The sequence below is a fragment of the Nerophis ophidion genome, linkage group LG28, assembly GCF_033978795.1.
Source record: "Nerophis ophidion isolate RoL-2023_Sa linkage group LG28, RoL_Noph_v1.0, whole genome shotgun sequence".
Lineage (NCBI taxonomy): Eukaryota > Metazoa > Chordata > Actinopteri > Syngnathiformes > Syngnathidae > Nerophis > Nerophis ophidion.
In genome coordinates this window covers 19,089,598-19,102,884 of record NC_084638.1, presented here as the reverse complement: position 1 = coordinate 19,102,884, position 13,287 = coordinate 19,089,598, and the positions used below count along the sequence as shown (strand labels likewise).

The 13,287-nt window shown below is 38.3% G+C and overlaps 1 protein-coding gene across 12 annotated transcripts; it reads left to right on the top strand.

Annotated features, from left to right (window-relative positions):
* Nucleotides 1–1,435: 1,435 nt before the first annotated feature.
* On the top strand, nucleotides 1,436–11,558 carry LOC133545461 (major histocompatibility complex class I-related gene protein-like). Of its 12 annotated transcripts, XM_061891087.1 has the most exons (8): nucleotides 1,445–1,662; nucleotides 3,149–3,415; nucleotides 3,555–3,839; nucleotides 4,162–4,470; nucleotides 4,547–4,687; nucleotides 4,786–4,803; nucleotides 7,176–7,243; nucleotides 7,386–9,017. In XM_061891087.1, the coding sequence occupies exons 1-7, from the start codon at nucleotides 1,605–1,607 to the stop codon at nucleotides 7,217–7,219; spliced, it is 1,122 nt and encodes a 373-aa protein (XP_061747071.1). In that variant the 5' UTR covers nucleotides 1,445–1,604; the 3' UTR covers nucleotides 7,220–7,243; nucleotides 7,386–9,017. The 12 variants fall into 12 exon arrangements, 10 of the variants coding, with proteins under 10 accessions (XP_061747066.1, XP_061747065.1, XP_061747064.1 ...); XM_061891082.1 differs by lacking the exons at nucleotides 7,176–7,243; nucleotides 7,386–9,017 and adding an exon at nucleotides 11,124–11,558 and having other exon boundaries at nucleotides 1,436–1,662; nucleotides 3,561–3,839; XM_061891081.1 differs by lacking the exons at nucleotides 7,176–7,243; nucleotides 7,386–9,017 and adding an exon at nucleotides 11,124–11,558 and having other exon boundaries at nucleotides 1,438–1,662; nucleotides 4,550–4,687.
* Nucleotides 11,559–13,287: the final 1,729 nt, after the last annotated feature.

Genomic DNA, 13,287 nt, shown 5'->3' with positions numbered 1-13,287 from the left:
TGTAAAAGTATTACATTGGTTTGCATCAAGTATTATTTGCAAAAAAAAAAAAACAACAACAATGGTTTTCACTGTGTTTGCACTAAGGTTTTCAACAATGTAAAAGTTGGCATCTATAAAAGGGGAGATGTTATAGGGTTTGTGTTGTCACAACACGACTTGTGAAATGGTACGCCCCAGCAGCATAGAGGAAGTGGGCGTGTGTGATGTTCTGGCGCCAGTTGGATACAGTCTTACTAGAATATGCACTGTTGTCTCGAGTCTCATTATTCATACACACAAACAACATCCCGTCCGACGCTGCTCACGGCCACTTCTGCCACCATGTGTCGTCTGTCTATTTATCAATAATGCAGACGAAGCGTGTTGGCTGAGTACTTAACGTTTACTTTTTAGAGCGTGCATATCACCACATACAAGATGCCGTATATCGTCATCCAACCACCTTTACCTGCTACCACGCATGCTCGTCACTCCTGTTGCATGCTGGGTAGCGTAGTTCTTTTTTATTCCCTGGCTCATAACATCACACCAGCTATACGACATTCGGTGCTCAAACTCTACACTCACTCTCACTTGTCTTATTTCTACGCTCCAGCTGCTTGACCATCGTGTCAATTAAGCCACAGAGATGGACAAACGGTATGACGTCATATGCAACCGAGCTCGTGCGAGCTACATTTTTCATACACAAAAGTCACTTTCTTAAAGTGAAACCCAATTTCCTACATTTAAAATATTCATCAAATTTTGGAAAATGGTAAAAAGTAGAAACAGCCTGAAATTATTATCTTTATTGGAGAAATTAAAGTTGTTTTAAACAAGCCCAGTTTTTATTTATTTTATTCAATATATATATTTTTTTGTTTTAATCGCATTTGTATTGTTTTTTTTCAAAGTCTGCTTGGTATGAGCATTGTATTTAATTTGATGTATTTTATTTTCCTATGTAATTGTTTAACTTGCTATAAAATATTGAATCGTATTGTGTTGAAAGTGCCTTGTTATGTGTGTGCATTGTATATGTATGTTCAATTGTTCAAGTATTCCAAAAATACAAAGAATTAAAAATAAAACAAAAGTGATGTATAGGTCATTGGTTTTTGTCCTTTTAAAAGAGTGTTTTAAAGGCTTAGACGCTACAATATCACTTATGTAAAATGTTTATCTTGTTGTTGCGTATTGTTCCTATAAAGTTAGTGTGTGTATTATAATAAAGCTGCTTCAAAAAACATGACATCACCTCAGACACTTTTATTCTTGTAATGATATGACTTTTATTTTGTTAATATTCATGTGTTAGCTGCAGGGGAGGGACTGCGTTGCTGTAAAATATTTGTATCCTCATCCAGGAAGTTATTTCAAGTCACGTGATTTCCCCGAAATCCACCCAGCAGTTAGAATATATGTGTAAAGCAAACAAGCTTACCTGGTGACAACGTCTTAATGTTTTCATTGGCTCAGGGGAGATTTTGTAAACGTTCGTTCCCGCCTTCGCGTCCATTTCATGTTTACTCGTCAAGCATGTTGTCGTCGCCTTGTTTTTCTCCGAGGATTAAAACTAGAAACTTTTTTTATTGACTTCTGCACTTTTGTGACATTTAATGATGAACTTGCTTTCCTTCTTCCTCCTAGTTGTACAAACACACAGCGTGACGCCTGGTAAGTCCACTTTCTTTACAAGTTTATACACCTCATTCCTACATGCTCATTTCATAAAAATACTCTCATTTATTTCTTCTCATTATTATTGACGCTCTTCTCTTCTCACCAACATCAATCAGTGAATAATTTGCATCTTCATTTGTTGCTCAAACTTTTAACGAGTTAAACTTGTTCAAGTTGTCTCACTTTAACAGCAACATACATCAAACTTTTTAGTTTTGCTTTTCCGGACACGTTGGTTTCACTTTTAAATAGGAAAATAACAATAATTAATGCAGGAAAGAGGAAACAATTAGGAGTACCAGTAATAAGATGAGATGTAGATCAGAATAATTGAATTTACACAAAAATGGGAAATATTCGGAAATAATGGATATAATTGAACCGAAAGGGATAAGCGGTAGGAAATGGATGGATGGATTATTGTTTGATGTTTGTTTATTGAGGATCCCCATTAGCCGGCGCACAAACGGCTAATGGGGATCCTCTTTTCAAAAAATCAAAGTAAAATAATAATGCACAAATCCATTTACAAATAAAATAAAGGAAAATTAAATTAAATTCGCAAAAATAATAAAATAAAATAACAGTATGCACATCCAGTTACCATAAAAGAAAGGAAAAAGAGAAAAAAACATGAAAGATTAACTCTTAAGTCTAAAAAGTGACTTTACATGTTTCTTAAATGCTTTTTTACTGGTAATAGTCCTAATATGTAAATGAAGAGTATATAATTGACCCAAAAGGGATAAGCGGTAGGAAATGGATGGATGGATTATTGTTTATTGTTTGTTTATTGAGGATCCCCATTAGCTGGCGCACAAACGGCTAATGGGATCCTCTTTTCAAAAGTTTAGAGTAAAATAATAATGCACAAATCCAGTTACAAATAAAATAAAGGAAAAATAAAAATAAAATTCTCAAAATAACAAAATAAAATATCAGTACACATCCAATTACAATAAAAGAAAAGAAAAAGAGAAAAAAAAACATGAAATATGAACTCTTAAGACTAAGAAGTGACTTTACATGTTTCCTAGATGCTTTTTTACTGGGAATAGTCCTAATATGTAAATGAAGAGTATTATAATATTGTTGTTGTATTCCATTGTCAACATTCCATAAGGCGGCGCTATATTTCCATGCTTTGGCAGTGACATCACTAGTTTGAACTTCCCCTCACCTAGAAAAACAACTTTCACTTCTCTGCCAGCAATAATGTAATATATTTATTTGACACTTACAGTTGTAGAAGGAAATAAGTCCAGTTCTTCATGTGTGTGGTCTTAAAGTGAGGTATAAATGTGAGATGCATGACATCAAAGACAAACGGTGTTATTGTCTCTTGGAACAGGAAGTGATTGTTTACTGTGAAAAGCAGCAGTGTTTGAAGTTGAAATGAAGACAGCATCATTTCAAATAGGAATTGTTCAACATGAAACTCAAGAATCAAATGTTGTTTTTCTGCCTTTTTGTCTTTCAGTGATTCACACGCTGCAGTATTTCACCACTACATCCTCTCAAGTTCCAAACTTCCCAGAGTTTGTAGAGGTTGGTTATGTTGATGAAGTTGAGATGAGTTACCATGACAGCAACATCAGGAAAGCAGAATCCAAACAGGACAGGATGAACAAAATCACAGCAGAGGATCCAAACTACTGGCAGAGACAAACAAAGAAGAAAGTTTTTAGACAACATGTCTACAAAGACAACATTGAAATACTTAAGAAGCGTTTCAACCAAACTGGAGGTTTGTTTATGTTGAACTTTCTACTATTCTAATATATTTGATATTTTGATAGTGTATTAAAAACACACATTACTGCACTGATATACCTTGTCTCTGTCCATCCCATAATAATATACAACAAAGACATGTTGTGTGTTAGTTTCAGGTGTTCACACTTACCAGGTGATGACAGGATGTGAATGGAATGATGAGACTGATGAGGTTAAAGGTTGGCAGCAGCACAGTTATGATGGAGAAGATTTCATATCGTTGGACATGAAGACATGGACATGGACCGCAGAAAAACAACAAGCCTTCCCCACCAAACTCAAGTGGGACCAAGACACATTTCTACGAGCAGACTATAAGTATTATTTCACTGAGCTATGTCCTTCTTACTTGAAGAAGTATGTGGAGTATGGGAAGAAAGTCCTAATGAGAACAGGTAGAAGCACACCTTGTACTTTCACCTTCTCACATGTTAGCACTCCCCCTATAGGAACATTACTCACATTACACTCTGTCTCTCCATACACTTTTCTCTCTATCTTTACCTCCATTATCTCCTTTCTTTCTTTACCTTTATTCCCTCCATCTTTACCTTCATTCTCTCCCTTTTGCTCCATCTTTACTTCAATTTTCTCCTTTTTTCCTCCATCTTTACCTTTTATTCACTTCTATTCTCTACAGCTTTACCTCTATTCTCTCCATTTACCTCCATCTTTCTCTACACATCATCCTCCATTCACACGTCACTTCCTGGGTAGAGCTTCCAGAGGTGTTCCTCCTCCAGAATACGCCATCCTCTCCGGTCAGCTGCATGGCGACAGGTTTCTACCCCGACCGAGCCGACTTGTTTTGGAGGAAAGATGGCGAGCAGATCTTGGAGGACGTGGAGCACGGAGAGCTGCTCCCCAACCACGACGGAACCTTCCAGATGTCGGTGGAGCTGAAAGTGGAGGTGACGGCCGAGGTGGAGGGCAAGTACGAATGTGTGTTCCAGCTGTCTGGCGTCAAGGAGGACCTGGTCACCAAGCTGGAGAGAAGAAGCATCCTGAGCAACGCAAGCCATGAAGGTGAGAAAGACACATCTAGGCCATGTTGAATAGTGTCAATGGAACCACCTGATGTTCCTTCATGTGACTTATCAAGCAGCTGTCAAACAAATCAATCATACCATACCAACAGGCAACGTGAGCGTTACTGCCACGCTGGCGGTCCTCACTGTGGTGGTCCTCCTGGCGGCCCCCATCATCATCATCTTCATCATCAAGCGTCGCCGAAGCAGACAAGGTGAGGGACACAAATGTTTCCTCTTTCAGGAAGACGCCAAAAAGTCTCTGCCGTCATTCATGAGATGTGAATTTCACCTGCTTTCTCTTTCATTTCAGCCCAATACGATCCAACTGGTAAGTAAAACATCTCTTTCTTGGAAACCATAACAATAAACAAAGCAGTGGTGAAGCATCACTCACACACTTTGTAAGTTCAACCCCACAAAGATTTAAGTTATTAATATCATCTATTACATATTCATCTTTGTTATACACCTTTATGTCAGGTATATTCAATATAATATTGACTTTCTGTTTCTGTTACCATCAACATTTTGGATTGTTGGTATCTTTGTAAGGGTCAACTTGCAAACTTGCTGTTTTAAGCTGTGATGTAGACACGTGTTACAAGTTTAGCAGGAAAATAAAAGCTTCCCTCCAGTAGGAGAAGCTTGATACTGATGTAAGCGCACGCAATAGAAAGTATCACAGCCAATTTTGATGAGTGGTCATGATAATGAACATCAAGGGCCTGATCTACTAAAGGTTTGTGTGTATTAAAACATCTGCAAACCTCATCTACTTAACACCTGCGCAGTCTCTGAAATGAGCAAAATAGAGAGCACAATCCATTTAGCGTGTCTGTCTTCATGTACAGTCGTGGTCAAAAGTTTACATACACTTGTAAAGAACATAATGTCATGGCTGTCTTCAGTTTCCAATCATGTCCACAACTCTTATTTTTTTTTGTGATAGAGTGATTGGAGCACATACTTCATGAAGTTTGCTTCTTTTATGAATTTATTATGGGTCTACTGAAAATGTGAGCAAATCTGCTGGGTCAAAAGTATACATACAGCAATGTTAATATTTGCTTACATGTCCCTTGGCAAGTTTCACTGCAATAAGGTGCTTTTGGTTTTTGACCCCTCCTCTTGACAAAATTGGTGCAGTTCAGCTAAATTTGTTGGTTTTCTGACATGGACTTGTTTTTCCAGCATTGTCCACACGTTTGAGTCAGGACTTTGGGAAGGCCATTATAAAACCTTTATTTTATCCTGATTTAGCCATTCCTTTACCACTTTTGACGTGTGTTTAGGGTCATTGTCCTTTTGGAACGACCAACTGCGCCCAATACCCAACACCCGGGCTGACGGTTTTAGGTTGTCCTGAAGAATTTGTACGCAATCCTTTTTTCGCAGTGTCCCATTTATTCTCTGTAAAGCACCAGTTCCATTGGCCGCAAAACAGGCCCAGAGCATAATACTACCACCATCATATTTGACGGTAGGTATTGTGTTCGTGGGATTAAAGGCCTCACCTTTTCTCCTCCAAACATATTGCTGGGTATTGTGGCCAAACAGCTCACTTTTGGTTTCATCTGACCACAGAACTTTCCTCCAGAAAGTCTTATCTTTGTCCATGTGATATCAGATGAAACAAAAATGGAGGTGTTTGGCTACAATACCCAGCAATATGTTTGGAGGAGAAAAGGTGAGGCCTTTAATCCCAGGAACACCAACCCTATCGTCAAGCATGGTGGTGGTAGTATAATGCTCTGGGCCTGTTTTGCTGCCAATAAAACTAGTGCTTTAAATGGGACAATGAAAAAGGAGGATTAGCTCCAAATTGTTCAGGACAACCTAAAATCATCAGCCCGGGGGTTGGGTCTTGGGCACGGTTGGGTGTTCCAACAGGACAACGACCCCAAACACATGTCAAAAGTGTTAAAGGGATAGCTAAATCAGGCTAGAATGAATGTTTTAGAATGGCTTCCCCAAAGTCCTGACTTAAACGTGTGGACATTGCTGAAGAAACAAGTCCATGTCAGAAAACCAACACATTTAGCTGAACTGCACCAATTCTGTCAAGAGGAGTGGTCAAAAATTCAAGCAGAAGCTTGTGGATGGCTACCAAAAGTACCTTATTGCAGTGAAACTTGCCAAGGGACATGTAAGCAAATATTAACATTGCTGTACGTATACTTTTGACCCCAGGAAGAATAGTCTCCACTGCGGTGTAGACTAATGGGGATCCTTAATAAACTAAACTAAACTAAACCCAGCAGATTTGTTCACATTTTCATTAAACCCTTAATGAATTAATAAAAGAACCAAACTTCATGAATGTTTTTGTGACCAACAAGTATGTGCTCCGATCACTCTATCACAAAAAAATAAGAGTTGTAGAAATGATTGGAAACTGAAGACAGCCATGACATTATGTTCTTTACAAGTGTATGTAAACTTTTGACCATGACCGTACCTGACTAAGACACTGGAAGGCTGGTTGCACATGAGCCTTGAAGCCAGACTGAACCTGTTTGGAGACTTAGTCTTAGACTAGTCAGGAAGTAGAAGAGCATAATTCTGCTTCTTGAATTCCCAGCTAAAAAGATGTGATATGAGTGAAGATGCACCTTCTGGATGGACTTCCTTCACCAGAGTGAGGTGTCAGCTTAGCATGAGCAGCGTAACCAGCTCACGGTGCGTTTTGTGCTCCGACAGCTGGTGACGGTGGTAACGAGCTCTCAGAGAGACGTGAAGGCTGAGTGACACACAGCAGTCGGCACACAGTGAGGACTTTGCTTTTTCATGCACCTCCAAATGTTCTTCTGACTTTGTGTGAAGATGATGTTCACTCTGCCACATGCTAACATCTGCACTTGGATTCACCTGCTTTTGTTGGGAATGTGCTGAGTCATCTTCTTCCTCCAGCATACTTTGTGCACTGGAACACAGAGAGATGTCTCCATCGCTGAGGGACCTCATCACACTTGGACATTTCTCTGACATCTGCACAAATTGCTCCTCATGTTACATGATGTCTTCTTTGGCTGTTTATGGCTGAGAAAACACCTTCAATCTGCATTTTTCAACAATATTTTGCCAGCGAATCATGTTGATGTTGATCTTTGTGTCCATGTAGTTGTGATGTCATCATTTGGGGCTCATGTGTCATCACATTGACAAGGATTTCTTCTTCACTTTTCTTTTTTTTTTTTTTTTTTTTGGTCCTGTCCAGCTTCTCAGGCAAATCATATAGTTGATGTAGATGCCCATGTTGGCTGTTCAGATTTACTTTACAAAAGAGAAGTGTAAGATACTTCTCTTGTTGCCTTATTTGAATTTGACTTTATTAAATGTATTGATATTATCATTTGGTGCAGAGCAGGAGGGGATAGAAAGAGAAAAAAAGGAAGACAGAGTGAATCATGTTGATGTTGATCTTTGTGTCCATGTAGTTGTGATGTCATCATTTGGGGCTCAAGTGTCATCACATTGACAAGGATTTCTTCTTTCCTTTTCAAACCAATAGACAGCTGCTTATCAGTGAATATCACCTTGTGTCACATGTTGTCATTATTTTTACAAATATTTTGGAACAATAGTACCATTATAAGTACTGTTCAATGTTAATGTTAATTGTTTATTATGTAACATTTAAGAATGATGATTACGAGAACTGCTGTCCAGTTGTTATATCTTGTTTTCTGATTACATTAGTCTCATTTGTAATGTAGTTGCACTTCCAAGACCATTAGATGGCAGCACTGTATAACTATTTATGGTATGTTGTCAAACTAGAAACTAGCTTTTTTTCAGGAAATCAATGTGTTAGGTTGCACCCTACAAAGTGTCAATACTGTAAGAATAGTTCTCGTTACACAAATCTGTAAAATTGTAACTATAATCTTAGTTGTTGTTTCCCTTACCAAATTTCAAAGTGTTGAAATCGCCATGTAAAATCGCTCATGTTAATAGTAGCCTGTCTATGGCAAATCCTATGTAAATTTGCAATAAGCTATCGCATTTTGGAAGAGTGTCGCATTACTTTAGGTTTGCGCTGTTTTACATTAAGCACTGTGTTGGTGTTGAAAATGGCAACATGACTTAGAGGGAGTTTGGCTGAGTCCGGCCTGAGTGCTGCTTGAGTGATTGTTTACATGAGCCTGTGTTTAGTCTGAAAGCAGACATGACCAGTCCGAAACCGGACATGACGTCACATGCAACAAAGGTATCGAACTATGGCACCGTTTGATTTTACGTGAATTGATAGTACCGAGGGAATTCGGTCATTACCTACAAAAGTACTGAATTCGGTCGCCAACCCTACCAGTTAGTGTGACAGAGGGGGACAGTGACACAAGATTTTTATGACAAAGTGTTGCAAAATATTTTTTGTTTTTTAAACAATTTGCTGTATTTCCGTTCCTTGATTGCCAAATATGCAGAGGATGTCATTTGGAAAGTAAACAAGGTAGGCCGTTCATATATTCAGTGTTTTATGTGAACAATGTTTCACGTACATTCTGGTTGTTTTATTCAGTAAAAACTTGTCAAATACAATTCTGTTTTGGAGGTGGTTTGTCAATACACACATAACACTTTTAGCTTGCAGTCATGCAAAACAAGTATTAAATGATCTTAAGCCTTTACCTTGTCCGAAAATTGAAAATCAAAAATCAAAAATATTTTGTCAAATGTCAACAGAATGAATGAAGAATACAGAACTTTTTATTAAAATACAATATTTAGTGGAAATCACAGCAAATGTAAGAGAATCAAATAACATAATTCACCTGTTCTTCTGTTGATGCTAGTAGTGGAATGGTATTCACACTACTATGATTCACACCGGGTATGATTCCCGGTCAGGATGGGAAGGTAAACATTGAGCTGAATCATCATGATTGTTGTGCTGTGGCAACCTCTCATGGGAAAAAAATTAAAGACATTTACTGTTTTAACTCTGTTAATTGTGTTATTTTGCACTCCAACATAAATTATTTGATCATGTTTTTATGACCATGTGTTGTCATTACTCCAAGACGTGTCTAATTAAATACAGGTTTCAGTCAAATAGTAAAACATGTTTTTCACATTGTCACGTTGATGACATCTATTAAACAAGACAAGAAGCATTAAATAAACAGACAGAATTTTGCTCAATTTGAGGAAAAACGTGTCGATCTATAACCTCTTACAGTGTCACCCACGCTCTCACGGAAAAAGGTTCATGTCTCTTCTTATATTTAGATAGTCCCTGTTTACATAACAGCTGTTTCTAAAGTAATGGGGGGTATGTAAACAGCCTGTGTTTTTGGTCACATTAACACAAAAGAAAACGATGCATCAGGCTTGGACTGGTCCTGGATCGAGCTTGGGCAAACTTTAGATCACAATAGCTTACCCCTCCCGTCTCCGCCCATTGTACACAGCGGTATTTTCCAAGCCTTTGGCTTGGTGCAACAAAGACAGCTTTCGTCTGTTCACTGGAAACTCAGAAAACGGAAAGTTTTATGATAATTTACATACAATTTTTCTGACACACATAAATAAAGAAGGCAAAAACAAGCCAACAGACAGAAAAATCACCATGCCAGTAGAGATGAAGACAATCGGGTCGGCACTGCCAACCCGATTGTAGCTTATAAACAAGGAAGAGGTTTTTAGCATGTCAACATTAACAAGTCCTTTAAAATCTCATTAATGTCACAGAAATGGCCAAATATTTCACTTTTCAAACCTAGTAAAGTCTTAAGATCATGCTACTTTTGTTTAACAAATGCTTTGCAGGTACAATCGTCTGGATAAACCTGCTTTCAAATCAACTTTAAAGAGACCTTATCTTTTATACTTTATATTTGAGTCAACTAAACGTACTGCTGACTAAAATGTTGTGTGATGTGGTTGACTTAAACTACATCAATTTAGATTTAGCAGAGAGAAACTATTGTTAGTCACCTTGAGACTCTCACTGAAACTTAATAATCAGGTGATAAATCTGGAGGTAAAAATGGACTCTGACTTGAACTTTAACAGCCGCATTAAGTCAATATCATCAGCAGCTTTTACCACCTGAAATACATTGCCAACATTAGAGGAATAATGTCTGAATCAGACTTAGAAAGAGTAAGTCTTTGTCTCCAGCAGTTTAGAATACTGTAATGGTCTTTTCACTGGGCTCTCTAAACCAGCTGTAAAGCAACTGCAGTACACCCAGAACACTGCTGCTCAAGTCCCGACTTGAACCAGGAAATATGAGCGAATTAGACCATATCAGTCCTGGCTTCCTGTTGCTACACAGCTCTCCTTGTGCACGACTCATTTCAGGGTCTTGTGCCAAAATACATCTCTGACATGTTAGAACTATCTCCAGCTCTGAGAACCTTGTTTTATAATGATTATTATTCTTTTATTTTGAAATATTTTTCATGGTTACTTCCATTCCATTACATTTTTGCCTTCTTGTAATGTTCTGTAAAGCACTTTGAATTGTGCTTAATAAATAAACTGGCCTTCCCTACTTGTTTTCAGAATAAAACACTTATTTCCAGCTTGAAAGGCACTGCTCATTTCAAGATATAGAGATGTTGATTTGAGATATCTTCATTCAAGATGTCTTATTAAGTCATATGTTTGACTAGTTTCAAGTAATTGTTCAATGAATAGGTTGGGGTTCAGTTGAAGAAAAACATCTGATGAGGAAGCTTGGCTGCAAACTTGACACACCTGTTGTGTTCGTCGGGTCACGTGATTTCCCAGAAAAGCCACTCAAGCATCTACCTGACGTGGCCACAAGGGGCGCTCTCTAGTAAAGGTGACCAGAGTGGTGTCTAGAGAAGAGTGTGGACAACCAAACAACAGGCGCCATGTTGGGGACCAACTGAGTCATTTTGATGTTAGTTTTCCTGATAATTATGATTGTAATTATTCTTGTACTTCAGCTCATGAACTTACAACCAAGGTATATTTTTAGGGCAATTTTGCATCCATATTTAATGCACTCGGCCGCTACATTCATGCAGTGTTTAGTCACCAGCAGGCTTCTAACACACTCCCGCTGGCGCAATGTACGTCAGCAAATACAGAGCTTTGAAACAACAATCATGGAAAATTTGTGACTTTTATGTGAAGAACGTCAATTGTGGTGTCTGCTTCCAATGTATTGTTTATAATCACTGCGCTATATGCCTGTGATTTAACGCTTGATTTTAAAATATTTTATAAAAGTTTTGTTTGAGCAAAAATGCAGGACTTCCTGATTTTATGATCACCATAGTAACTTGAATATTGAACTAATGCTACTTTTTGTATATATAGCTGTACGAAAGCCTATTGTGTGCCGTTAACCAGTTCTGTAATGTTCCTGTGCCTTTAAGTTGGTAGGTCAATCTGTGATGTCATTTCCCCCATCAAGCACATCTTTGTCAGAATAGCCCGTTTGGATCAATGGTGGCAGGCGGCCTTGTTTGAGTTGACGACTAAATGTAAGTTTGGTCATAAAGTGTTACAGCATTTGGACTGAATGTCGTGTCTTGCTACTTCTGCACGTTTGGTGCATCGGATGCTAAATTGAGATGCTTTAGCTTGAATTGAGAGATAATTGGTCACGTTGACGGGGTTTCCCTTCACGCGTAGTTTATGTAAAGCAGGGGTGCCCATTACGTCGATCGCGAGCTACCGGTCGATCACAAGCTACCGGTCGATCACAAGTCAGGCATTAAAAAAATAGACATAAAAATGAGCAGTCATCAATCTTCACCAAGACTTCACTTTCGTCAGTCGTTTGACTTTCTTGTGAGATGACGCTGGCTGCTGCGAGCTCATTATTAAGAAAAAAAAATCACTGACAGGACGAGAGAAACACTTTTTATTTTAACAGACTCTTGGGCCGTACCTACTGTCAAAACTCTAAAGACTGACTGCACAGTTCCTGTCTTCACCATAAAAGACCTGCTTCATCCTGCCTGTGCTAACAAAATAAGAGTCTCAGAAAGCTAGCGTGCACAAGCTAGGAAGCTACGGAGTTTGATGCCAATGTATTTATCCCCTGCCCTCAGCGACCCGCTCCCTCTCGCCCACACACTCACTGACGTCACTCACCTCCTGTCAGACTTTAAAGGGCCACACACACACATGCTACTGTCATAACAAAGTGTTTAAAAATGAGTATGCAAGTTGGACAAACGAGATGCCAAAACCAAACACTTTCATGTGGTATTGGACAGAAAGGAGGACTTTTTTCTACTCCATTTGAAAATGCGGACGTTATCAGCACCACTGTCTGATTCCAATCAATGCAAGTCATCAGAATCAGGTAATACACCAACTTATATTCTTGTATTCATGAAAGAAAGGAATCTATATGTGTTAAACATGCTTGTATTATCATCAAACAAAATTAAATTTTTAACAAAAATGTCTCTTTCATAAATAAATAAATATAGATAATAAATATGAATGAGATCGATCTCCTCGACTTGGTCAATTGAAAAGTAGCTCGCCTGCAGAAAAAGTGTGAGCACCCCTGATGTAAAGCCTTTGAAACTGCGATGGCCTAGTTTGTCCACTGGATGGCAAAAGAGACCACATAATCACCATTTATGGCTCTGTGGCTCCGAAGCTTAGAAACTTGTGGCTCATGCATGGTTGAGTGCAGTATATATGTTGTTATCATGCGCATCTTCATACTATATTATATTATGTATGCATGCACATGTATATTACTGCATATTAATGAGTATGTCATTGGATAATAATTTGACACATACACATATATATATACACACATGTATATACACATGTATATACACAAGTGTATATATGTATATAT